We start from the raw sequence: 27,908 nt of genomic DNA, 5'->3' as shown, positions 1-27,908 counted from the left end.
TTGGTATCAGCTACTTGTTACCTAAAAAACATAAAATCATAACTTTTGTAATGTGTGACGCATTTGAAGATAGCAACTAACTTTGGTAGCAAAATTGTATTTTGGTAGCATTAAAATGTTAAAAATGTCCTGTGTTTCTACAAACCCCAAAATAATAACAAGAATTTGTATAAATGGTAACTGTTTGTCCATCAGCAATTTTGCAAGCCTCCGTCAATGCTACCAATTCAGCCGCTTGCGCAGAGCAATGCGCGGGGAGCGCTCCAGATCTTATTGTTGCATATGCAGAGTTTATGGCTTAACTTCCTCTGTTTTTGCCAATTATTTGGGTCTCTAGATGCTGAACCATCAATTTTCTAAGCATTTTCTAAGGGGGTTTCTTTTAAATCTGGTCTTGGTGTACAGACCTGTTCAAATGTGGCAACACAATCATGTTCTTCCCCATCCTGCTTCATAGGAAGCAGTGTAGCTGGATTTAACACTGCGCATCTTTTAATTGTGATGTTTGGCATTTCTAATAGAATTGCATTGTACCTGAGCCACCTGGCCTTTGACAAGTGGGATGTCTTCTGTTCCAACAGGATCACAGAGACCGTGTGTGGCACGAGCAAAGTCACATCAGAGTACCACACAATTTCCCTTGAAGCTAAAATAGCTTTTTCTGAAGATGCAACAGCTCTCAGGAATTTTGGCATGCCTGCTGCTATCGGATCGAGCTTACTCGAGAAATAGGCCACAGGTCTCCCCCATGATCCTGTAACAGAACAGAAGTCAGAAACCCATTCTCTCATCATACAAAATTTCTCTCTGGGTCTGGTAGTCCCAGTGTCCTGCAGTTTCGACAAACTGGCTTATGACCCTCAGCAGCCAAAAGTTTTAAAAGTTTGACAGTATCTTGTTCGCATATGTCTTTATCTTTTTAACAGGGAAAATAGGTGAATGCTTCAAAAACTGGTGTTCACAAGGTCTGTAATCAGACTTTGGAGTGACTTGAACTGGTTCACAATTTTTTTTTTAACCAGCACCAAGTCAAATTTAGATAAAGCCCAAAGTGTTTTAGGGAGTTCTTTGAGCACTGGGTAAGTCTCTACTTCCTCTCCTGAGAGAAAGGCTGTTGTCATTGTGTCTTCAATCACACAGACTGTGATACAGCTTTAACAGCAAAATAGGTGTGCGCACACTCAGATGCAGACAGTTTTGGATTGTATTCAACATTTTCCTCGGCTGTCTCCACCCAATTCACATGAAAAATACGAATTTTTACAAATAAACCATTGTCTTCCCTATGGTCATTGTTCTTTTTGGACAATAAAACATGTGGAAGAGAATCAAACAACATTTGCTGTCCATTTCTCAAATCAACAGAAACAGCGCATCTATTTTATGTCTCGATTAACCATTTCAGGTCTGTTGTTTCTATAAATAAAACCATTTTTGTTCAAAAATTTTAATCTTTTCCCAATTATATATGTGCTGAGCAATGTAAATCAGAGAATGGTATAATTCAGAATTAGTTGAAACTGTCTTTTGCAGCAGTGACAAGCTTTTCACATAATTCATCATCTTTCCGTTGACTCTGGTAAATATACAACTGCGATTGTCGGATTGTGGCTAAAGATTGAATTTGGCACTGGACCACTTCCCAGTTTCACATTAAATCTCTTTCTTACAAATTTTGAAGGCAGTTTTCTGACTGTAGTAAACAATGCTTAAAGTTCATGCCATTCTAATCTTTACATCTCAATGGTACAATGAAATTTTATCTTACCGTATAACCAGATGCAGTAGTACACCAAACTAAATTTCCACTTAATTTTGGAATTTGATCTATTTCATCCATTCTAATTACTGAGTTGCCAGCCTTTTCACCTCCATTGACCTGTAATCTTTGTGGCATTTGTTTTATAAGCTAATTTATGTGCCTATGTTCTTGTCGAGAGAAGATTTATCATTTTCTAATCTTCCAATGTGATCATGTATTAAAGCAAGCATTTTTCTGCATTGCTAAGAACGGAAATATGAGCAAGCTTATCTTCTTCGTTGCAGTGAGCAGAAACATGAGCAAGCATACTTTCTTCATTGAATTGAGCTTTAGAGAAAAAGTGTGTGTTTCAGACTTATCTGTTTGTGCTGCGCGACTTTGGTGGACTTCTGTGCCAAGTTGATATATTTCAATGTCCCCTCTCCACCAGTAAAAGCAAACATCTGGATCAGTCTGAGACTGTCTTTGTCCTCTGCATCTTCTGCGTTTCGATGGTGTTCACTCTGACTGGAAAGTGAGTCTTGTTCCGTTGACACAGTGTTTCCACTGCTTGACGATATGCTTTGTTTTGCCTCCTTCAAGTCTTTCTGGTTCCATGGTTGAGAGACCATCACAGTTCCATTCAGCCCAGCCGCTTGAATCATGAGGAAAGCTCTGACATGCTCTCCTTTATCCTCCAGTTTCTTCTTGTTCAGGCTGTCCGGCTGCAGTGTTACTCTCTCATGAGCTTTAGATCTGGTGCTGACTCCGGCCATGGAGTATTTCTCCATTACGGTGACGTTGCTGGTGGCAGAGCAGACGGTTTGGAAGATGATGATGCTATCCAAGTTGTGCTTGTCTTTCGTCGGGTGGTAAGGACTGCGGTGCAGATGCAGTTGCTCTGTAGGATGGAGGCAGCTGTGGTGGTTGAATCTGGTGCTGCTGTGGCATTTGTCTATAGGGGTGAAGCCAGGAGTCCAGATCAGTCACACTTCAATTGTCTAAGGGAATAAAGAGAAGAATTCTGAACAGTATGATCTGTTCTTCTGTCAGCATTTTCTAAAGAACTATCATTTTTCAGTTCTTTCCAAAATAGCATTGAAATTTATTTCTCAGCGTTCTGCTGCTTCACGTCTGTTATTTAAAAAGTAAAATAAAAATTCCTATGTTTCTGAAACTTGTCTTTTTGCTTGTTTTTCGCTTTTTATATTCTCTTAATTTGTTTTCACATTTTTCCAAGCTCTCTTTTATATTGTTAAGGACGATCAGCTGTGGAACCCCGTCGCTCGTCGCCAAGTTTGTCGTGGAAATTCTAAATCAATGACAGTTTGCAGAGACTGAGAATGAAAAACCAAACAGAGTTTTGTCGTTGTATTGCTTTAATTCTCTGCAGAGAATGATCTGGTTTACACACAGCTTGATTCTGTGTGCAAAGAGATAACACACAGACTACACAGTCCATATTTTAGAGTATGTAAAAAGATACATTGAAGGACAGACTAGGACCTTTGAGCCAATCATGTTGCTCAGTGCACATTAACCCATAACACATGCACATGCACATCTCATCGTTGATGCCTGGTTAATCTCAAAAACTGCCCATCCCTGGAACACAGTTTCCCCTTAAATGTTGTTTTTCAACCTAAAGCAGTTGTGTGCACAAGTTACATAAAATAACTCAATGTCCCTATGGACTATATATACTACCTTATTCATTGTATGTTAAAAAGATACTTAATGAGATGAATGCAATCAATGCAAGATTAACAAAACCAAACATTTCCATAACACTATCGCTTTGTTTATTGCTGCTTTCAAAAATACTCTATTGCATTTGTGATATTGGACACTTTTAGGGAATTATCTATCAGAATTCATCATTTCTTGCTCCTGTGGAGATTAATTACTAATATTGCTCAGACGTGGTTTGGTGTCACAGGTGTCTGTTTCTCATTACTGCTCTTTGTAGGTTGGTTTGCTCGACCTAGTACTGTCAATCATGGACATGTATCAAAAAGCTTCCTGCACGACTTTCTAGATGAGATGCAGGCAGAGAATATTAAACACCATCTCAGGTGGGAAAACGCTGGTTGCATGCTCTGAATAAACTAGTCCTGATGTTATTGCATGATATCATTAAAGTAGTAATTCCCTCAAAAATGAACATTCGCTGGAAATGTACTAAATCACAGGGCAACTAAGATGTAGACTAGTGTGTTTCCTCATCAGAACAGATTTGAAGAAATGTATCATTACATCACCTGCTCACAAGTGGATGCTATGCAGTGAATGGGTGCCGTCAGAATGAGAGACCAAACAGCTGATAAAACATCACAATAATCCACACCACTCCAGTCCATCCACAATATTGCTTTCTCTGGTGTAAAAGTGGTCTGGTCTGAATCAGGAGAGAAATCTGCTAGTTTAATATAGTTTAGATGATTGTGATGTTTGGAGTCTCGTTCTGATGGCACCTATTTCACTGCAGAGCATCCATTACTGACCAAGTGCAATTTAGTGCTGAATTTCCTCAAATCCGCTCCGATGAAGAAACAAACAACCTTGGATGGCCTAATTTTTGGGTTAACTATTCCACTATTGATTAATAAGGGTCGTTGGAGGGGTTACACTCCTACTTTATAGAGTCAGGACCTCGGTTTAATGCTGCTTTTTACATTATAGTGTCCCTGTCACTATACTGGGGCAAAATTCCATTTGTTTAAATCCTCTTTTAAATAGAATGTTTAGAACAAACAAAGCCTGATGATGTCATTGGAGAACCTTTTAAAGTTCTAAATGATATTCTCCAGTTCTGTAGTAAACCATCTACAGTGATCCGAGGAACATACAACGTGACTTTTTTTCAATCCCGAAAGCAAATCAAGACCCTTAAACAGCCAAACAGTTCTAGATCACGAAGAGGGTTTAAAACCAAACCTGTAGAGTGTGGGTCCGTTCTTTCTCTCATGACATCAGAAGATTTGGTGTGTGTGTGTGTGTGTGTGTTTTTAAAGCCATTCATCTTGTCACTAGTGAGGTAATAAATAATATTAAATAATAATATAATAAAAAATAGAGTGTCACTTTCTTTGTCTCAGATCTTTAACACCTCTCTGGCCGAGCCGGTCCCTGAAGGTTATGAAGATGTTACCGATATCGTCCCTCCTTATAGTGCTTTCTCTGCGAAAGGACAGCCAGAGGTGATGCACACATAACCAAATACTGACACATCAAACACACACTGTGCTAGATTAATCAGTAGATCTTACTGAAAATAAATGTGCGTCTTCCTAACGTTACATTCAATTAATAACTTTTAGTGCTATTGAAAAGTTTGGCGTCTGTTTCAAAGTAATCAGGATGCATTAAATTGATCAAAAGTGACAGTAGACACATTTATAATGTTTCAAAATAAATTAATAATGAGAAATGTTTCTTGAGCAGCAAATCAGCATATCTGAATGATTTCTGAAGGATCGTGTGGCACTGAAGATGCTGAAAATTCAGCTTTGAACACAGAAATAAATTTAATTTTACTATATATTCACACAGAAAACACTTATTTGAAATTGTAATAATATTTCACAATTTTACTGTGTTTTTGATCAAATAAATGCAGCCTTGGTGAGCAGAAGAGAATTCTTTCTAAAACATAAATAAAAGATTACAGACTGCTTTTGAACAGAATTATACTTTAACTTTATGAATCAGATTTTTGTGAACTGTAGGATGAGCTGGTTTATGTTAATTACGGACGGACGGAGGATTTCTTTAAGCTGCAGAGAGAGTTGGGAATAAACTGTTCAGGAAAAATCGTCATCGCAAGATACGGCAAAATCTTCCGTGGGAACAAGGTGAGGTTTCAGTAGTTTGGACGTGATGTTTAACGAGTTATTTCATGTTTCATATAAGACAGAAGATACGTTTGAGTGCATGGGTTTGCAGGTGAAGAACGCAATGTTAGCAGGAGCTAAAGGGATCGTGCTGTTCTCGGACCCTGCGGATTACTGTGCAGACGGCGTGGAGCCGTACCCCGACGGCTGGAACCTGCCAGGAGGAGGCGCTCAGAGAGGAAACGTGCTGAATCTGAACGGGGCGGGAGACCCGCTCACACCTGGATACCCTGCCAAAGGTCTGTGTTTGTGTCACACAGAGATTCAGCGTGAGAGTACAGTCGTGATCATCGCGTCTGTTGAATGTCTCCTAGAATACACCTACAGATCTGGTCTGGAGGATGCAGTGGGGCTTCCCAAGATTCCCGTGCATCCCATTGGATATCATGATGCAGTTCACTTGCTGCAGTGAGTCGGCCACTGCTAAAAACATTTGAGACCAACTCTAATAAATAGAAATTAAGCCATAATTATTATTATTAATATGCAAAAATACTCATTTTTATGGAGCAATATTTATATATATATATATATATATATATATATATATATATATATATATATATATATATATATATATAAAACTTTAATATGTCAAAAGATTTTCACACCTGATTTTATCTAATGTTCTATTCTAGAAACTGATTCAAATATTGCATATTTAATTAAATATATATAGGGATCATTTAATTATTTTAATTGAAAATAATTTTTAATAATAATAATAATATTTAATAATAATTATAACAAGCATCTATGTGGAAATCAAGCATGCAATCATCTTCGGACACTTTTTCCCCATTCAGTAATACCATAAATAATAATAATTGTTATTATTATTAAAAAATTAAAATATATTCTAAAATATTTTAAATTATATTTAAAAAAAAAAACAATTTAAAAATGTTATATCATCGTCATTCTGTTTCTTAGTTCACCTGAAATATATCTGATTATATAATTATATGATGTCTCATCCTTTAGGCGTATGGGAGGGCCTCTTCCGCCGGATAACTGGAAAGGTGCCCTTAATGTCTCGTACCGAATCGGACCGGGATTCATAGATGGTTTTAATCAGAAGTATGAGACTTCCTTCCTGACAAATACTTCTGCAAATTCATAATAAAGCCTCCATTTGATCTTTTAATGCAAGACACTGCAGGTATGCACTGATCATTTTTGCTTCCACAGCAAGTCTTCTTTCAGACTAGTGGAGAGAAAATACACATTTAAGTCTTTATTTTAATGCACTTTATCTACTCGTGTCTGTCGATTTAAAATACAACACATATCTGTAAATGCTGACTCAGAAATCTTACATGCATTGAGGGATAAAAAGTAAAAAAAAATAAAAAAAACTTTAATATGTCAAAAGATTTTCAAACCTGGTTTTATTCAGTGTTCTAGAAACTGATTCAAATATTGCATATTTAATTAAATTATGCCTCATTAACATTTTAAACATAACATACATGATGTATATGGTGGAATATGACGTTATGTATTAGTCCAAATTTTCATCTGTGTTGTCTTGCCTTACAATGCATTTGATTTCTAATATATCAAATAGTAGAATATTTAGAGGTAAAATGACATCATCGCATTATTAAATGTGGGATATGATTAGAAATGTTCTCTGATGAATCACGCACAGTCAGATCAGGCACGTTTATCAAAGATCAAAACCTCATTCTGAACATTAAACCCAGCACAATGCTGACCTTTAACCCCCAAACCTATGATCCTGCTGTTATGAAGCATGACTTAAGCTTTACACAATCATAATCCGCTCACATGCTCATATTCATGCACTCCTGCTAATGGTTAACTCATTATTATGCGTGATGTCATCAGGACTGATAGGTTCGTGTACTCGGCGTTCTTAAAGAGGGACAACGCACATTTGTTTCCCACACCACACACAGATTCACACAGCATCACACACACTTCTGTGGCTCTGTTGTTGTTCTGTAATGAACTCTGGAGGTCGGCCAGTTTGATATAAAGTCCTTTTTATTTGGGGAGCCAATCTCTATCTCTCTCTGTCTCACACACACACACACGTACGCACACACACACACGCATTTGTTGTTTTATGGGGACTCTCCATAGGCTTACTTGTTTTTATATTGAATAAAAACTATTTTATTATACAACTACACCTACCCCTTACAGAAAACTCCTGGCGATTTTTGAATTTCATAAAACAGCGTTTTTTGTATGTTTTTTAAGCTTTTTGTTTTCAGGGACACAGGAAGTGTCCTCATAAACCATGTTTATGTTGTAATATACACATTTGTGTCCTCATAAACCATATATATACCAGTACACACACACACATTTAGCAGGCTGTCTTCCCATTTATGCTTTTGGCAGAAGCTTTTATAAATGTATGCATGCAGTGTTAAGTCAAAGACTAGAAAGTATTGATTTCTTATTGAATTTTGTCTTGGTGAAACTTTAGTAAAGTGCGTATGAACGTCCACACAAACAATCAGGTGACCCGAATCTACAACGTGATTGGCTGGATCAGAGGAGCGGTGGAGCCAGGTGACTTTTGAATCTGGTGTTATTTTGGAGTTTTGTTAGATTCAGTCTGGTAGAGTCTGGTTTTGTGTGTTCAGACAGGTACGTGATTCTGGGCGGTCATCGGGACGCTTGGGTGTTCGGAGGGATCGATCCGGTGTCAGGAGCTGCTGTGGTGCACGAGAGTGTGAGAGCAGCTGGAAAACTCATCAAGAAAGGTGTGTGTCGTCTAGTTTAATGCATAACTGTTCAGGTTTGGTTTTTAATTAAGATGACCTTTCTCCATGTGTGTTTTAGGTTGGAGGCCGAGGAGATCGCTGATCTTTGCCAGTTGGGACGCAGAAGAGTTTGGCCTGCTGGGATCCACAGAATGGGCAGAGGTACTAATGAACGAATTGAAGGAATGATTGAATGCATTAATGAATCAATGAATTAATGACTGATTGAATGCATGCACACAAAAAATAAACAATGAAGGGAACGAATCAGTGAATCATTGATTGAATTAATAATAATAAAAACATGAATGAATGAATCACTGAATCAGTGAATGCTTGAGGGAATGAAAAGTTAAATAGACACTGAATGAAAGAAAAAACATTATAAATGAATGCACAGTTGAAATGAACTCTTGAACAGAATGATACACTGATTGATTGAATGAACTATTAATTGAATAAGTGAAATGCTGCATGAATGGATGAATGATTAATTCATTCATTCAATTAATCAAGGAATAATTTGAATGAATTAATAAAATTAATGAACGGCTGAATTAATTAATGCATGACTGAATGAACAAATGAATTGCAGCTAAATAAACGAATTCATGAAACGTTGGTTGAATGACTGACAAAAATGCATGAATGAATGTATTACTCCTAATATGAATAACTAAACAATGCACGATGAAAGAATAACTCATTGATTGAATGAATAAACAAATGCATGAATGATCAACTTTATCTGTCATGAATATAATTTATTTATAGCGGAGTATGCACAGAATATAAATTAGAATGCAATGTAGGATTATATATAGATTATGAACAGCAGCAATGTAAAAACAGTGGTAATAAAGAGTTGATTGTACACTCAACCAACTATATTTATTACAACTGTTCTTCTGCTGTTCATAATGTACATAAACCCTACATACTCTGCTCAATACTGTATATAGCAACTCCATTCTGTAAATCATCGCTTCATTTATTATGCACTTTTATGTTTATAAAACACTATATTCTTGCACTTCTGGTTAGATGCTAACTGCATTTCATTAGCTCTGTACTTGTACTCTGCAAAGTGACAATAAAGTTGAATCTGATCTAAAACTGAATAAATGCTTGTCTGAATGAACAATGAAATGTCTGATAAATAAACATGAATCCTGTGTGTTTGCAGGATCACGCCAGAGTCCTGCAGCAGCGAGCCGTGGCTTACATCAATGCAGACTCTGCTATTGAGGGTCAGTCACACACACACACACACACACACACACACACACACTCTTCATTATGAGTGTCTCCGTGTTGGAAAAGCAGCATTGATCTCATCTGTAAATATTCAGGTCGCTTGTTTAGATACTGTGTGTGTGTGTGTAGGTATGTACACACTGAGAGTCGACTGCACTCCCTCTCTACACACTCTGGTGTATGACATCACCAAGAAGGTAAGAATCTGTCTCTCTGTCTGTCTGAATGCATGCATGCGATGTTAATAGTGTGTTTCTGAAGGTTTCGAGTCCAGAGGAGGGAGAGGAGGGCATGAGTTTGTATCAGAGCTGGCATAAACGAGACAACTCCACAGAAAGAGATGCACCGCGGTAATAAAGAGCAGCTTCAGGACGATGATGCTCATAATCGTCTATAAGAACATCTGGCTGATTAGAGATACATGACATGGCTAAGAAACGTGTGTGTCTCCCTGTAGGATCAGTAAACTGGGCTCTGGCAGTGATTTTGAAGCGTATTTCATTAGATTAGGCATTGCATCTGGAAGGGCGAGATACACCAAAAACCGAGTGAGTGTGTCGGAGTACTTTAGACCTGCATCAATGCAAAGCAAAGCAAATTAGGATACGTTAGAGAAACAGTTTTTTATCACCTCTTTCTCCAGAAAACCGAGCGCTACAGCAGTTACCCCGTGTACCACAGCGTGTATGAGACTTACGAGATCGTGGAGCGCTTCTACGACCCGAGTTTCCGCCGGCTGGAGGCCGTGGCCCGTGTTCGGGGAGGACTGATCTTCAGTTTGGCCGATTCTCCGGTCTTACCTCTGGACTGTGTGGAATACGCCTTGTCTCTCACCAAATACGCCAACAGCATCCACCAGCTGGCACTGAAACACCCTGCTGCCGTGCAGAAGTACAGCGTCTCGTTCGGTACACATGGAAAGAAGATCCCTTCCACTATACAAACGTGAAGCCAAAATATCTCCGTATGATGGCTGTCATCTAGTAAAAATCACGTCATTTGGTGCCATATTCAGTTAAAAACAAACACTTGAATATACAGTATTTCTGTTTTGCTGTAGTGTGTCAGTAGGAAATATCAGTTTACATTTCCAAACATTATTTTTGCCATTAAATGTAACAATCCAGTGAGATGCTTGTTTGCACAAAGATTTGACAGACTCAATCCAGAAGAACTGTGCCAATCTCTCCAAGACGCTTCAAGAAACCTGGAAAGCTAAAGTACACTTGTGTAAAAATGCTCTAAAGTGAGGATGCTGTCAAAAATAATCCAAAAAATAGATTTTATTAATTAACTTCTAAGAACTTAACTATATTGAATCAACATTTGGTGTGACCACACTACAATGAAAAAAATTATACATTGAATTTACTAAAAAAAAAAAAAAAAAAAAAAAAATTTTTATATATATATATATATATATATATATATATATATATATATATATATATATATATACACACAGTAAGTGGTTGCAATCAATTTTTTTAACTATATTTAAATAAACTAATTTAGTTGATAATCTTTCAGCAAAATTAGTTTGTTTAAATGTAGCTAAAATGAATTGATTGCAACCACTTACCAAAATGTTTTTAGTAAGTTCAATGAATATTTTTTTTTTAGTGTATGCGTAAAAAAAAGCTTTTGTCCTAGCTGCACTTGCGCATTGTTTTTCAGGTAGCTTTCCAGGTTTCTTGAAGCGTCTTGTAGACATTGGAGAGTCTGTCTCAGTGTGTTCTGTTTCTTCATGTTACTCCAGACAGACTGATGATGATCAGATCAGATCTCTGTGTGGAGCTCTGGCTGCTGTCAGACTCCTGGTGCAAACAAGCATCTCACTGGATTATTACATTTAATGGCAAAAATAATGTTTGGAAATGTAAACTGATATTTCCTACTGACACACTACAGCAAAAGATAGAAATAACTGACTTAAAACCATTTTTTGTTGGTGAAAACAATAGTGGCCTAAGACTTTTGCACAGTACTGTTTATCAGCATTAAAAGAGCTACCTAAAATGACTAAACCCTTCTTTGGAAAAAAAAAAATATATATATTAATTTGTAGTGTGATTTGAGTATTTAGTCAAGTCACCTTTATTTATATACAGTCAATCTGGAAAATAGTTTGTCAATAATGCAAAAAGACAAAAAAAAGAACAGAGAGTCATTTTTCCAGTTCATTGATTTTTCATTGATCATTAGTTTTAGTTTAAGTCATGTCCCATTAGATTACATGAACAAAACAAAACAAAAAATCAGTAAATTCAGAATGTTCATTTAAAAATTGTGTTCTATACAAATAAAATTTAAAAATAAAGGTTCCAAAAAAATAAAATTTACAAATAAAGGTTCCAAAAGTGGACGATTCCATAATTTCAGGTTTCCCAAGGAACCTTCTTTATAAGAACCATTCTAAATGACCATTTTCCAGTATAAAGAACCTTTTGTGCATTGAAAAATTTCTTCACGCAACCATAGATACCAATTAAGAACTCTATTTTTCAGAGTAAAGCATGAGAGTCGGGATGCAGCAGAACTCTTCTGTTGAGATTATAACCGATGTCTGTTTTCATCTCTTAATGGTTTATGTTCTAGATTCTCTCTTCTCTGCGGTCGGAAACTTCACGGTTGCGGCAGGAGATTTTCACCAGCGACTTGATCAGCTCGACACCTCGAAGTATGAATGACGCTAGTTTTCAGACTAGGTTTGAATCGGTTTCATTGGAATTGTATCAAGGTGTTGATCGAGTCTCAAGGCCTTGTGCTTCTGTCACATCTCATTGCACTCGATGACGTTTCTTACAGCTGTTATCTTATCTGTTTCTGTCTGTCAGTGCTCTGGCCGTGCGGATGGTAAATGACCAGCTGATGTATTTAGAGAGAGCTTTTATTGATCCGCTGGGTTTGCCTGAGAGACCATTTTACAGGTAAACACAAACACTCATCACATTGTGATGTTCAGAGACTCATTGATAGCTCTTCAAGGTTTATTATAGAAAACTAAAACCATTAAATAATCATTACTAGATAGAATTTAAATGTTAACTGAAATAAAATCTGAAGAAAAAAATGGGGTAAACAAAATAAATGTATTTTATTTCAAACAGAAAAAATATTATTTTTCTTGTTTCAAGCTAAAACTCACTTTATTTTGACATTTATTTCTCTGAGAACATCACAATTTTTTTTTACGTGTCCAGAAAATCCTTCTTGATTTAAGAATTTTTTGATTTGGCTGGAAACAAGACAAAAAAAAATGTAAATAAAAAAATAAGAAAAGCATTTTTTTTGCAGTGCAGCTAATTACCAAAGCTACATTTTTAATTTTAATTTAGTTTAACTTGTACTAAAATAACTAAAAAAATTATAAAAAACCATATAGGTAACTATATAGAAAAATTTATAAAAAACAAAATAGATACAACTACAAACTTAAAATAGAAAATATTGATATTATCAATGTTGAAAACTGTGATACATTTTATTTTTCAGGATTCTTTGATTAATAGAAAGTTCAAAAGCACATCATTTATGTGAAATAAAATCTTTTGTAATATAATAAACATCTTTAATGTGATTTTTGATGCATCCTTGATGAATAAATTATTAATTTCTTTATTTATGGACCCTTAAACTTTTGAACAATACTGTAGATCCATGGGATTTTGTTCAGTAATTGTATCATTAGTCAGGCAAAAATATGAGTAAAATAGCTTGAAACAGATGGGTTACACACTCAAGTTTAATGCTTGACATCAGGGTTTGTTTAAATGAGAAACTGCACTTGCACAAACCACACATTTTGCAGTAATAGAGCTCAAAAGAACCCACAGTGCTCTTTTAAATGCCATATTAACAATTATAACCACTCGGCTGTTTGAGATCACTTGAAGTATTACCTGTGTGTGATAAGATGCTTGTCTTTTTCTCTCTTGTCTCCTCCAGGCATATTATTTTTGCACCAAGCAGTCACAATAAATACGCGGGTGAGTCTTTCCCAGGGATTTATGATGCTTTGTTTGACATTGAGAACGCGGTGGACCAGCAGAAGGCATGGGACGAGGTCAAACGGCAAATCAGCATCGCCGCCTTCACGGTCAACACAGCTGCCGAGACGCTAAAACCTGCCGGCAACTAGACTGCCTTTCTTTAGTTCTGGGTTTCAAAACATGCCATGGATACAGGACTACAACATGTCAGCAAAATAGAGACTTATTCAAGGAATAGTTCACCCAAAAATGACAATTTGCTGAACGTGTCCTCACCCTCAGGTCATCCGAGATCAGGATGAGTTTGTTTCTTCATCAGGTTTGGAGAAATGTAGCATTGCATCAGTGTCTCAGCAATGGATGCTCTGCAGTGAATGGGTGCCGTCAGAATGTGAGTCCAAACATCTGATAAAAACATCACGATAATCCATAGCACTCCAGTCCATCAGTTAATGACTTAAGTAGACAAAATCTGTGTGTTTGTAACAAACAAATGTATTATAAGGAGTTTTAACTTCAAAACTGTTACTGACGGCACCCATTCACTTCAGAGGATCTATTGGTGAGCAAGTGATGCAATGCTGCATTTTTTCCAAATCTGATGAAGAAACAAACTCATCCTCATCTTGGATGACATGAGGGGGAGCACATTGCAGCAAATTTTCTTTTTTTTTTAGGGGGGGGGGGGGTATTTCACTAAGCATGTCTTTCATCCAAAGAGATTTGCAGGGATGGTATTACCATTAACTGCCTTAATTTAGTACAAAACTTAGGACTTAATTCAATGCTACAGTTAGCAATCCTGAACCATAACCAACAGCATTGTATTAAATAAAATTTCTTTGCGATGTCATAAAAATGTAAAAAAAATTGTGACCATCATTTGTGAAACATGCAGAATGAATTACTGTCGATCATGACGCCAAAAGTTTGACCCTTGCATAAATTCTAAATGTTGGCCAAACCGTTTTTGCATATATTGTCATCATGGAAAAAATGTAATTCATTGTAAACTTGTAAAACCATTCTCATGTAAACTGTCCTGTAAAATGCATGCTGTCTAGCAAATATTAAATATAATTACCTGAAGCTAGATCGGATGATTCGTTTAATGTTTACAGTAACAGGATCAGTGTCATAAAAGATAAATTCATCAGATACAAGTTAACACTTTTTCACTATAGGTTTCAGTGATTTGCTGCCCTTTTTTATTCCTAATTGGATTCAAACCAAACCCGAGTAAGTCTACGCAGCATGTGTTCACGGATGGTTTATTTTCCCTTTTCTACATTACATGAAATTAAAGGTGCAAGTGCATGACAAGAAAGTAAAATCAGGAGATTTCAGAAAGCTATGAATCAACAGACAACCATGTTGAATGGAAAAAGGCAACAAAAAAGTATATCCGTTGGTCTAAACACTGAGAGCACTCGTGTACTACAGAAATAATGGTCACGCGACAGCATAACGCCAATGAGAATGAAATATAAGTTATAAATTGTGGGTATTTGTTATTTCTGACGATTCACTGTTTATTTTGCAATGTAGTGGCTATTATAAGTTTTTCTCTTGTCATCTTTAAGTGTAATATAAATTAGCGCCGTTAAAAATAGGTGTTGTCACGTGACAGCCGCTGCTTTTCTCACCGAATATCAGGATGGACCAGTCACAGACGCGTATGTTTAAAATATACGACTGGCTTAGTTTCTAAAAAATATTGTGGCGGATTTGCATTACGGTCACATGCACGACTTAAATGTGTCCAAAAAACAAAACAACACTGGAGATATGAATGCGTGTAGATGAAAGATTAGCTTTCCTGACGCGATACTTCCGAAGCAGCACGTGGCAGGGACTCGTGTAACATCGGCAAAGATCGGAAAATCCAGCGTGGCCACCCTATTAAGTTATATTTTGCACAAAATAGTTATACATTTGTTAAATTTATTAATACATTACATAATATATATAAAGTTAAAATACTGAATCGTATATAATATAGAAAGAAAATGCACTTAATCAATACAAAAGATAATACTGTTAACTCTTAATACTCTTAAACACATTTTTTTTTTAGGGGCAATTTATGACCCTCAAAATTTACTTTTTACCTACATGAGTCAATAAGCCTTAGGGGGGAAAAAAGAGAAAAATTATTAAAGATACAATTTATTAAAAATGAATAAAAAAACATCTTTTATGCATTTCTTTTAAAATCCCAAATCATAGCATATGCATTTGAAAACAAACATTTTTTGCTATATAGAATTAATATGCATTTAATTTAGGGGTAGACTGCCAGATTTATTTATTTTTTCTCTTGATAAATGGCAAGAAATAGCCTCACTGCACCACTATAAGAGGCATTTTTTTTATTACAAATGTTTTTAAGGACACAATGGTGAAGATTATGCATAAATCAGCAACTCTTTGGTTTTGTAACCCACACTCCTCTTTAAAAACCCCAACAATAAAAGGAATGGCTTATTAATCACTATGTCACCTTAAATCCATCATCTGTCAGTGTATATGAGCAGACAGGACAGAACTGAACATTTATTCAAATGTCTGGATGAGTTACTAGGTGATTTCTTTCTGAAGAGTAAATCTGAAGCAAATGCCACAAGTAACAAAAAATACAAAACAAATACAAATAAAAATCTATATTCTGCGATTACCTGAAACATGAAAAACAATGACTGCTCATATCTGCACAGAATAATGAATAAAAACATCATAACGTGCTGCTCTGTCAGGATAATAGTCTAGCTATTCATGTTACTGCTTACTCACTGAATGTTTACAAAAGTAATTATTTTTTATTATGAAAAGCGGCGATTGTTAATGAAGTGCACTTCCAGTTCTTCAGCCCCTTGAAAGCATTGTGCACACTTTAATGATATCATCTATTAGTGCTATAATTGCCCATTCCCATTAGCTGAAAAAAGCCTGAAGCAAACACATCATCATACTGACTCAAATAAGCAAACCGATGTTTCGGCTCACAGCACCAAAAAGAGCGAAAGGAACAGCTCACCCCATTTATAATTTACACATCATGTCACTCACATTAATGGATTTTTATCTCCAAAATAAATGAAGAAAAATGTTATTCCAATCAAAGCAGCAGTGACTGTAGATGTCAATAATGTACACTACCAGCAATAGTTTGGAATAATTTCAAATTTTAGATTTTTTTTTTATTTATTTTTTTAAGTAAAGTGTCTTCTGCTCACAAAGGCTCTAGTTATTTGATGAAAAATACAGTAAAAGCAATAATACTGTAAAACATTACAATCCAAAACAACGGTTTTCTAAATTAATATATTTAAAAATTATTCTAATATGAAGTTGTGTTGATGTTAATTAGTGTCAATGTTCAAAACTTTTTTTTTTTGGTAAAATATAAGAATTTTTTTTTTCTTCCTGCATTCTTTATGAATGGAAATGAACTCTTTTATAACAGATCTCTTCACGGTCACTATTGTTCTTGTTGAATAAAAGTGTTCATTTCTTTCTTGAAAAGTAGTTTATCACAGTTTTCACAAAAACACCTGGCAGCTCAACACTGATAATAATCAGGGGTGCGTTTCCCAAAAGCAACTATAGCCACAAGTTCTTCTGACGTTACCACTAGAGTTCAATTAGACTTGAACCCATAATTAGCTAACGATGCTTTCCAGAAACACTTCAGAAATGGTTCATGAGCGGCAAATCAGCATTTAAGTATGATTTATGAAGGATCATGTGCATCTGGAGTAATGATGCTGAAAATGCAGCGTTGATCACAGCAATGAATTACATTAGACAATATTTAAATAGATTTTAAATAATATTTTACAGTGGTACCGTTTAACTGTTTTTAATTAAATAAAAGCAGCCTTGGTGAGCAGAAGAAGAGACTTAAAAAAAAAACAAAAAAAACATTAATAATCATAGTTAATCCAAACTTTTGACCAGTAGTGTTAATTAGGGTTGCATGGTTTACATGAACTACGAAAGTATCACAATACTAAGGCTCCAAAATACTGACGACGCCACTGTATTTTTTTTTTTAAGGTAGTATAGAAGTAATGTTGTATGTAGGGAGTCGCTAAAATGTAAAAATTAGATTTTATGGTGGCATTTGTTATTTTTTTTGTGTTTACTCATGTCTATTTTGAATAAAAACAATGCAGTGTCGCTTTAATTCAGCGTGAGCTGTGCATTAAAACTATATTCCGCGCTGAAACGATCACTGCACTTCTCTTCTCTTTTAACATGGGCCGGAAAAAAATATGCACTGCTTATACATGTGGTGTGAAACCGGTCTTATATAATATGCATATATCTCTCAGTTCGCATGGTATGGCGATACAACACTGTGTCCAGATACTTCAGCTGGTATAGTATCGTAACACGTGTTTATGGTATTGTGCAACCCTAGTGTAAATAATGACAGGGTGAACCATCCCTTTAACTGAGTTGCTCCTGCGGGACGCTGCGTTTAGATTAGTGTTACACAGTCCCACCTCATAGATCGAACACTGCCTTGCTGTGTTTCTTCTCATCTTCCTTCTTTGCCTTCTTCCAGCTCCACCAGACACAACTCTAGGTTTCTTCTCCTGTCTGGATGAAGGTTATCTCTCATTTTTTTGTTGATGTATTTGACCACATCCTCCGTGCCTTTGGCTTTGGGTGGTAGTGATTGAGCTGGTATCCGCGCAAGTTATCCTCAGTTCCTGGAGTCAACAATCCGATCAGGAAGCGCAGGAACATGTCCAGATGTCCATTCGGAGACGCCAACGCACGGTCGATGGCGGGACGGAAGAGCTCAATCATAGACCGATCCTTGTTTGTGCCCTGAAACCAAGACATCTTGCTAGGTTCGATCACATTTTTCCCGTGTTTCCTAAACGTCACATAAACATACATAGCGGCCATGTATTCCTGAATAGTAATGTGAACAAACTTGAAGACCCACGTTCGAAGGTCTTCGTTTCTTCGTTTGACCTCAGTGGTTAATTCATCCCGAGTGCGCAAATCTTCATATGTGAGGTGAACAGAGGTCAAATCGTCCACCTTAAACCAGTCCCGTCCATCTTGAATCATCCGATATGACATTTTCCCCAACATCTCAATAAACATCTTATCTTCATCCTTCCAATCCTGTGCCTCGCTGCTGCCGCCGCGGTATTTCTCAAACGAGCGGTTCATCTGCACAATGATGTACTGCGAATAAAACGCCGTGATGCCAGGTGGGTGTTTGCCGTATTCGGGATCTCGAAACCCACGTTCGAAGATGAACGCCACCATCCAGCTGAAGAGAGGAATGTGGCAGATGATCTCAAGCGCTTTGGAGCGCTTCATGTGGTTATAAACCTTCCTCCCAAGCTCAGGTTCAGAGGTTCTTTTGGTAAAGTACTCTTCCTTCTTCTCATCCGTGAATCCTCTTAACTCTACATACCTGTCGATTAGATGTGGAGGAATTCGATGGGAGGCAGTGACGTGGCTGGTGATCCAAACTCTGGCATTCGGAAGCAACGTGCCTTTTATTAAACTGGTGAGAAGAGCATCTAATGGTGCTTTCGTCCTGGCGCTTGTGATCATTTCATTGTTTTTGAAGTCCAGGTTGTACTTGTAACATTCTAGAGCGTTAATAACAAACAGACTCAAGCAATCGGGCTTCTCAATGAATTTAATGTCGTCGGCCTCTGCGAAAAAGCTACCAAGTAGCTCTAAGAAGCTCTGATTTCCGTCTTTCCCAAGGTGCAACTCTTTGGCCGGCAAAGGGAACACGAATTGAAAATCCTGATTGCTTTTTTCCTCCATCCAGTCAATGATAAACTTATTAATAGCCACCGTTAGACCGCAGGCGGGAATTCCCGTCATCATGACCATACGGATTGGTTTCTGTTCGTGAGGAAGGGGCCGAAAGATGTCTGCGGCTCTGATTTGGGTCTCCTCGATTGTATAAGGTATCTTCAAGACCTCATTCTCAGGGTTGATGGGCTCCCTGGTGCCTCTGATGACTGTTACGGGTTCGACATAGACGTCACTGATGTATCGCTGTTGACCTGGACGACATCGGCCTTCGTAGAGATTGTAATAGCGTCTGTTGTAAGCTAATTTCAGGTCATGCAGTAACACAGCTAGAAAGAAACAAAACAAGGAAAGAAAATCAGGAACTTAAGATGCAGACAAGGAAGTTTATTCAAGGTTTATTTTTACACCACATTCTATACGAAATGCATCAAAGGAATAAATGACATTTTATTCCAGCCTAGATGAGCAAAAGTGACCATAAAGTATTTTGGCTAAAATTTTATAACGTAATTCAAACTCATTTTAAACATGAGAAAATATATTTTTAATCCTTGAAAGAGTTTATCAATAATAGAAATCACAAAAACGTGTGTGTGTATGTGTATATACATATATAAAGGGTGCCTTTATTCACCCCCTGGAGCAATGTGAGGCACTTTTTATTACAGATGGATGCGCTTTTTTTGGACTTCTGTTGAACAGAAACATCCACCCACTGCCATTATAAAGCTGGGAAGAGCCGGGATATTTGTTATTTTGACTCCGATTGGATTTGTCTGAAAGAAGAAAGTCATATACACCAAGGATGGCTTGAGGGCGAGTTAAATCTGGGGTAATTTCCATTTTTTGGAGACCTATCCCTTTAAAGTAGTTTATAAGTGCAGCGCTGCTTTGTTTAAAGCGGTAAACCAAGGAAACTCTATATCGCTGCTGCTCCATAAGCGCCACCTGCTGTCAGAGAGTGAATCTGCATCTCATTCACCCCATCTGCTGTTTTTGTTTTGTGCAGATTTGTTTTATGTAGTACAGTTTTTAAAAAGCTAAAGAAAGACATTTCTGTTTTCGTTTTATACAATCTAATTTTATTTTAAACTTCTCATGCATCATACATTCTGATCCATAATAAAGCAAAAACCTGAAATGTGAATCTGCCACAATCCTGAGATACAGATTTTTGGTCAAACCGTCCAGCTCTAATTGAATCACGATAATTACTTTTCTTTTTTGTGATGTGTGAAGCTGTTGTACCTCTTCTACAGCTCTTCCTTAGGTATCCATCTAGATCGCCTTTTCCAACGTTGTGGAGGGATCGTATGGTGAGATGCAGAGTTTCTCCCAGCCCACAGACCTCGATCATTTTATCGATCACATCCAGTGGGTCATTAAGATCCGCAATTGTCGAGTAGTTCTTCCTGAATCTGTAGTGAGTGCTCAGACAACGCTTAAAATAGGCAATCTCTCCTGGATGGAGCTGGGAAAGACACCCCACCATTTGCTGAATGAGACAAAGAAACATAAACAAACCTATATCAAGTTTGGGTTTATACAGAAGTAAACCACTGGCCACCTTGCACTCTACATTTACTTGTAAATTATCAACTTGATCAAAACCTTCCTGTTTAACCCGTCACACACATTTCTACTCCATGCTTTATGTCGCCTGAGTGACAGTTTATAGAATTTTATAAAGTAAACAGTCTTTTAATGTAACTGTACAAACGTCCAATTTTCCTTTTGAGGAATGTTTATTAGTTTATCTCTCAGTCACCATTAGATTTCATTGCATTATATGTATTTTTCATCAAACTAAGCATTTAAATATCTTACCAAGACAGTATTTGGAGATATGGAGCGACAAATTATATTTATATCGCTTTATAGGGATGTAACAACTTATAGGGATGATACAACTTTGGGTAAGAGTTTATATGAATGTATCTCTGAGTGGAACTGACGGTCTCAGATAAGTTAATTTGGTAAAGTAGTAGTGTTTATAAGTGCATCACTGCTCTGTTTAAAGCAGTATCCAATGAAACGCTGTATATCTACTGCTCCATTAGTGCCACCTGCTGTCAGAGAGTGAAACTGCATCTCATTCAGAGCTTCTGCCGTTTCGGTTTCACGTAGTATAGTTTTTCAAAACGAAAAGACAAAACATTCTGTTTTCACTTCAGATTTCAGAATTATAAAATCAAATTGAAATAAAAAAGCGCTCATGCTGAATGTATGCAGCATCTTTGTTTGGATCGCGATTAAAATCCAAAGCATTAGTTTGTTTATATGAAGAGATTCTTGTATTTTTGTTATTTATTTGATTTGGGATGTTTTAAATTTTAAACTTAAGTTTTGTTATTTGCATATTTCAATTTCACAAAGAATTGTGCAGCATTTGGTAAAAGCAATAAAAAGGCATTTCATTTATAAATTGACTTAAATCACATTTTGTTTAAAAAAAATGTTTTTATCTTGAAATCAGATAATAAAAATTTTCTTGAAGTCGAGTGAATTGTTACATCCCCATCATTTTGTAAATATTCTATAGCTATCAGCTATTTTATACTTTTTGACCATGTAAATATCTGCATCTGCACCAAATTGTGTATTTTGGTCAACTTGGGCCTCTGAAAAAAAAAAAAACAGCTATATAATAATAATGAAATCCATATTCCCATTGTATCATGCAATATGAGCCATAAAAGTTGAATGTGTGTATATCCATCTATGTGTATATTAATCTAAAATGTTAAAAAACAAAGTTCAATTTCAAAGAGTTTTATTTTTTCTGACTATTATTTAATATGTCATGCTTTAAGCTTCAGAAAGTTTTCTCTATGGTTTTCAACAGACGCACAAAAACATCTACATCTACCTTTAACACATGGCGCAGTGTGAGGGAACTGTGTTTGTGTTTAAACTGCAGACCGGCGCCTTCCGGAGGAAGAGGAGGAGGATCTCTGGGTTCTTCACATTGTATAACAATTTCATCAAAATCCTCCTCTTCTGTCGTTGCCTCTGCCTGCTCCACCTGGACCTCCATTGCAGCGTTTTCATTCTGCACTTCCTGCACGCCTCTCTCATTCATCTCCGTGTCTCTGTCATTCAACTCTTCATCCATCGCTGCTTCTGTTCTAATGTCGCTCTGCATCTCAGACGGCTCCATGATCGAGGGCTCTCTGTTAATACTGAATGACAGGAAAAGTGAAAATGAACCTCATGACTTCAGAGACGTTAAGATGTAGGAGTGCACGGTTGATGTAGTACCTGTGTTGAACATGATAATCGCCTAGGTGCATGATGGGTTGTCTCAGGAACAGTCCATCTTTGTATATACTGGACTGGTTTGTGTTTGTACGTTCAGTAATTGCGGTCTCTGGTGAATCTGGGCGATGAAGCCTGACCCTGAAAATACACATGTATGATATAAATACATACATAAACCATGCAATGCAACTTATGCCTGCAATATTTAATGAAGTGCACTAAAAAATTAAAGCTAAAAAATGTATGTGATGTGTATTTTCAGAATGTTTTGTTGAAAATGTGTTTTATTATAATTATTATTTTACATTATATATGTCATTTATTAAAATATTGGACTAATTTCTGAAGGAGCTAATGATGTTAAAAATTCAGCTCTGCATCACAGGAGTCAATTACATTTTACAATACATTGAAATAGAAAACAGTTATTTTACACTTACTTTTTTTTAAATCAAATAATATTTCACAATATAGCTTTAACTATATTTTTCATTAAATAAATGCAACCTTGTTCTTTCAACAACAAAACAAAAAATTTCGTTACATTGAAAGAATGTCTCTCACATCACTTATTTACCTCAAAAAAATAAAATAATGAACCATCAGTTTGAACAGAAAAAAAAATTAAGTGACGATTTGAGTTCAAAAACTACTCTATTTGTTATTCATCATCATTATAATTATTAATAGAATGAGACTCTAATGCTTTTTTGTGTGTGTTTTTGAATATTAGCGTACCTTGTTGATTGTTTAAGGGGCGATTCATCAAAGTCATTAAGTTCCTCTTCATGATCGTCACTTTGCATGGAGCCGTAACTGCTGGGCGGCCGGTCCATCATGATCCTCAAAACAACATTAACATCAACATTAGAACCGAAACACAATGACAGCATCTGGAACATAGCATGTGTCTACTTTGAAGACCTTTCAACAAATGGAAACTCGTCCAAGCAGTCTTCGAACATGCAGAAACTCAAACAGCAGAACTTGAAACACTACATTGTCTGAAGCATCGCTGGAATAAAATATGCTTTAAAATCAAAGCAAGATCTTCATGTTCATACCAGTGTTCATGCAAGCCTGGACCAACCTGAGCAGGTCATCAGCTGTCTAAACTAGCAAAGACTCAGCTTCGTTAAATGCATACTGTATTTCAATCCCCCCCCCCCCCCCAAAAAAAAAAAAAATAATAATAATAATATATATATATATATATATATATATATATATATATATTCATTCTGATCAACAAAGTGGCTTGAAATTTGATGAGTCTACTCATAATTATCCCAATCCTGATTATCTTTGAACATCAGGTGATAAAGAGCATCTTCTCATATTTCCAGAAAGAGAGGAACATTTGCGCTAAAATGTTTATATAATGCAAGAACGACGTTAAGAGATCTTTGAATTACAACTTTAGAAATGGAAACAAAAAGGATATTAATCTACCGCTCAAATTAAACTGATCCGTCCCACACATATACGGTAAAAGATGAATGAATGAAAACATTTAAAATAACACAAATGTTTAAAAAAATTGGTCTGATAATATGAAAATGACTTCAAATGTTGAGTAAAATAAATAATATAATATAATATAAATATATAATTTTTAATAAAATGAAAATAAACGTCTGATGAGAAAAAAAAACTAAATAAACCCCTTTCATGAACGTGCATAACCATATTTATCTGTAAATTCACAAAAAAAAAAAAAAAAGTTTCACTGTTGATTAACAGTACTCCACTCCAAAATGTCACTTCCCCAATGTCAGTATGATTTGCCATTACAAAATAAAAGCCCTCCAAAAAGTAGTTTTGTCTTTGATTTTGAATGGCTCTAAAACAAAACCCTGACTAATTCAGTTCAGATTTATAGTCCACCACCCCAGAGTGTGACTCGGCCAGCTTCAGTACGAGCTGATGTTGCATTACAAAACAAAAACCCTCCAAAATCTCACATGTGGACAGTTTTTTTATTTATTTTTGAGTAGCTCTAAAAAGAAGACTAGTGGACTATTAATCTGAATTGACGTTGGTCTGTGGGAACAGGATGTTTTCTTTTTAGAGCTCTGAAGGCTTTTCAAAATTTTGTTATTTCTCATCAGACGGTTGGCTAGTGACAGTTAACAAGTTAACTTTGATCTTACGCTATTACCGTAACGTCTAAAATATGCGCACCAAACAACTTGGAGGCTTTAACGAGTAACGTTAGCTGGCCTAGTAGTTTAGTTTATTTAGATTTTAGTGCACTCTTAGTAGTTTCTTTAATTAGCTCTGCAAACCCAGTCTGGCTGGAGTCTCAAGTAACCAAACTAAACTAACCCGGTTTAGCAGAACTGAATCAAATCAGTCCGGTTGGACAAGAACTAACTGTGAGAACCTTAAGAAGACACTTACCGATCATTTTCAGAATCACTGTCGTCCCCAAAATTACTCATGATGATGACTATAAACTCCTTACAACCGATTACAGCACAGCTTCTACCTAACACAAAGAATACATATCGATTATACAATTTATCGCACAATAAGGAAATTCGTCGCCTGAAAAATGTTTTGAGCTAACTTATATCAATAATTAAAGCGACAAAAACTTACCCACAACATTTAGAAAGTGCTTTAGCGTTAAACCGACTTTATTCAAAGTCAGTTAGGTTAATACGTAGTTTCAAAACTAGTTTAAAACGTCCACAGAAATGTCACCAGTTAAAACTGTGGCCTTTTGCGCTCTTCCGCGTTTCCCGTCATGCGGTGACGTCATTTAAACGTCTCGAACGTAGCGTTGAAGCCTGCGTAACGACGAAATTAAGCTTTGTATAAATGTATTGTTGCAGAATGATAGAGCGATCAGTTTACCACCATAAGTTTAACATCTGTGGGAAAAAAAATGAAATTATTGCATAATATTATATATATATTTATGCATTTAGCAGACGCTTTTATCCAAAGCGACTTACAGTGCATTCAGGCTAACAATTTTTACCTATCATGAAAATGAATAATATATGTATATAGGTTATAAGTTATGATAACTAAAATAAAAATGTATGAATATATATTAAACAATAATAATAATCTTTCAGAAATATTATCTGAGAAGTTTTTTTTTTTTGCATCATAGCAGTTTATACAGTTAACAGTTTGTAGAGTCTTTTAAAATGGTAAACAATCACAGTACAGAGCAACAACAACAACAAAAAGGCTCAGTCAGACAAGTCCTTTAGTTTTTTTATGACCTGCCAACGATTTTCTCTAGAACCACAAAAGAAAAAAAGTGTATTTTTTGGTCACACATTCCTCTATAAATACAAATAATGAATAAATAACGATTGTTAAAATAAAATAAAAATAATTAAGCTGGATTTTATTTAGCTATTAACGCATGGGCTCACTAATGCTGCATTTATTTTATCAAAAATACTTTCTGTGTGAATATCTGTTAAAATGTAATTTATTTCAGTGATGCTCCGCTGTATTTTCAGCATCATTCCTCCAGTCTTCAGTGTCACATGATCTTCAGAATTCATTATGATTTACTTTATGAAACATTTCTGATTATTATCAATGTTGAATACAGTTGTGTTGCAGAATATTTCGGGGAAACAGTGATACTTTTATCAGGATTCTTTGATGAAAAGAAAGTTCAGCATTTATTTGCAACAGAAATCTTCTGTAACTTTAAAAGGTCTTTACTGTTGCTTTAGACTAGTTTTAATGCATCCTTATGAAAGTATAATTTTTTCTTTTCAAAAGTCTGTTTTAAAAACACATTCTCCAAGTCCTTGTGTTTCATGTTTTTTTTTTTCAGGCAAATCATGCTGATAGTTCAGAGGACTTTATTGGGTTAATGTATTACATTATCAGTGGCAGTGGCATAAGCAGTCATTATCAAAATGTTAAACAAAAAAATACCAGTTTCTGAAAACCAACAGAAACAAATCCGCACCTTGGCAAGCTGAAGCTCCAGAGAAGGCGATGCATAAAGGTAAGCAGCAGCTCATCCAAACATGTGTGTGGCACCATCGCACAGGGAAAGCAAGACCTCGACAGGCCCTGTCGGTAGGAACCAGCATCACTCTGTGTGGTGTCCAGGACTACAGCACTGATCAGCTCACAGCCACACTGAGACAACCACAGTATGAACTAACACAACCCACTCTGAGCGGGAATCGAACCCACAACCTTCTCACCTCCAGTCTAACTCCTTAACCACAGACCCATCAGAGAACTCTCTCCTGCCTACAGACAAAGACACAGATTTACATTAATCCAGAGTCAAGGTGCCAACTGTAAACAATGGCAAGTGTAGTAAAACTACACTAGAAAACAAGTAAACGCAGGAAGGATAAACTTTATTAAAGCACAACCAAGTGCAAAAACTTTTTCAGTGGTCTTTGTATTTTTCCAATCCTTTTTTTTTTTTACTGGCAATATTTAAAAACAAGCTAAAACGGATTAAAAGCAAAAATTTATTTTAAAATCTAAGATGAAAGATCACGGTTCTAATGAGAGAAAGAACTACGATCCACTGAGCAACTGACAATCGAATTAAAAGCATTGATTAAAAAAAGTAATGCAGATAACATATGTGTGTAGAAAACAAAATCTGCATATAATTAGTATTATAGTAGTTAGAGATAATAGTGATACTTATTTTTACATCCTCACGCATGTGCGGTGTGACTCTTTCATTCGTTCTCTACAAAGTGATGGTCACATACTTTACAATAGTAATAAAGAGCGAATGAAACAGACAATGTTACACGCTTTTCATGACTTTATACATGCATCTCATTTCAAAACTGATATGGATTTATCTTTGTTAGCATCAGAATTCATGTGGTATTTAACCGTTCACACTACAAAAGTCAGAAACACTGTGAGAGTTACCAACTAAGCTACAAAAAAGGCATTTCTATCATATTATCACAGCTCACACTTTGTAAAGGCAAACATTAGGAGTCGATGCCCGTCCATCATCTGGATGATTTTGGTAATAGCCTCTTTAGGATAAACACGGTTGGTCTGTCTGAACAACTCCAGTCACTGTAAACAATGATTAACATATATCGGACTGTAGGCTACAAAACATGAATTACCCATGACAACAGTCAGGGGTGGTTCTAGGGTGAGTGGAGATCTGGGGCTTAGTCCAGAAAAATCCATGTATGTGACTTTTTTTATTTTAATAAATCAGAAAGATTTACCT

The 27,908-nt window shown here is 36.1% G+C and overlaps 2 protein-coding genes and 1 non-coding gene across 4 annotated transcripts; 1 reads left to right on the top strand and 2 right to left on the bottom strand.

Moving 5' to 3' along the window:
* Positions 1 to 4,369: 4,369 nt before the first annotated feature.
* LOC113058884 (glutamate carboxypeptidase 2-like) lies at positions 4,370 to 13,973 on the top strand. Its single transcript, XM_026227153.1, has 17 exons — positions 4,370 to 4,725; positions 4,840 to 4,941; positions 5,470 to 5,595; positions 5,687 to 5,873; positions 5,949 to 6,042; positions 6,619 to 6,714; positions 8,099 to 8,184; positions 8,259 to 8,378; positions 8,458 to 8,540; positions 9,565 to 9,628; positions 9,765 to 9,832; positions 9,897 to 9,985; positions 10,093 to 10,183; positions 10,279 to 10,543; positions 12,234 to 12,315; positions 12,473 to 12,565; positions 13,584 to 13,973. Exons 1-17 carry the CDS (start codon positions 4,708 to 4,710, stop codon positions 13,774 to 13,776), a joined length of 1,857 nt encoding a protein of 618 aa, XP_026082938.1. The 5' UTR covers positions 4,370 to 4,707; the 3' UTR covers positions 13,777 to 13,973.
* A 1,937-nt stretch (positions 13,974 to 15,910) lies between these two features.
* Positions 15,911 to 25,460, bottom strand: LOC113058883 (NLR family CARD domain-containing protein 3-like). Of its 2 annotated transcripts, none has more exons than XM_026227150.1 (7): positions 25,298 to 25,460; positions 25,097 to 25,184; positions 23,432 to 23,536; positions 22,694 to 22,831; positions 22,302 to 22,614; positions 20,681 to 20,927; positions 15,911 to 19,758 (listed from the first exon to the last, which is right to left on the bottom strand). In XM_026227150.1, the coding sequence occupies exons 2-7, from the start codon at positions 25,135 to 25,137 to the stop codon at positions 18,254 to 18,256; spliced, it is 2,349 nt and encodes a 782-aa protein (XP_026082935.1). In that variant the 5' UTR covers positions 25,138 to 25,184; positions 25,298 to 25,460; the 3' UTR covers positions 15,911 to 18,253. The 2 variants fall into 2 exon arrangements, with proteins under 2 accessions (XP_026082935.1, XP_026082936.1); XM_026227151.1 differs by having other exon boundaries at positions 25,097 to 25,180.
* A 1,247-nt stretch (positions 25,461 to 26,707) lies between these two features.
* On the bottom strand, positions 26,708 to 26,834 carry LOC113059051 (small Cajal body-specific RNA 14). Its single transcript, XR_003278059.1, has one exon.
* Between the last annotated feature and the right edge of the window lie 1,074 nt (positions 26,835 to 27,908).

The sequence above is a fragment of the Carassius auratus genome, chromosome 40 (genome assembly GCF_003368295.1).
Source record: "Carassius auratus strain Wakin chromosome 40, ASM336829v1, whole genome shotgun sequence".
NCBI classification, from domain to species: Eukaryota; Metazoa; Chordata; class Actinopteri; order Cypriniformes; family Cyprinidae; genus Carassius; species Carassius auratus.
The sequence above is the reverse complement of the archived record's forward strand: the minus strand, read 5'-3'. Positions and strand labels throughout refer to the sequence as shown.

Excerpts from the sequence above, each read along its gene's own strand:
- LOC113058884 (XM_026227153.1), top strand. Across the intron at positions 9,986-10,092 it reads ACAGAAAGAGATGCACCGCG|GATCAGTAAACTGGGCTCTG; the intron begins GTAATAAAGAGC and ends GTCTCCCTGTAG. Across the intron at positions 12,566-13,583 it reads CCTGAGAGACCATTTTACAG|GCATATTATTTTTGCACCAA; the intron begins GTAAACACAAAC and ends TGTCTCCTCCAG.
- LOC113058883 (XM_026227150.1), bottom strand. The coding sequence starts at position 25,137 with ATGAGTAATTTTGGGGACGACAGTGATTCTGAAAATGATCG. Across the intron at positions 23,537-25,096 it reads AGTGATTCTGAAAATGATCG|GATCATGATGGACCGGCCGC; the intron begins GTAAGTGTCTTC and ends TGTTGTTTTGAG. Across the intron at positions 22,615-22,693 it reads GATTATCATGTTCAACACAG|TATTAACAGAGAGCCCTCGA; the intron begins GTACTACATCAA and ends CCTGTCATTCAG.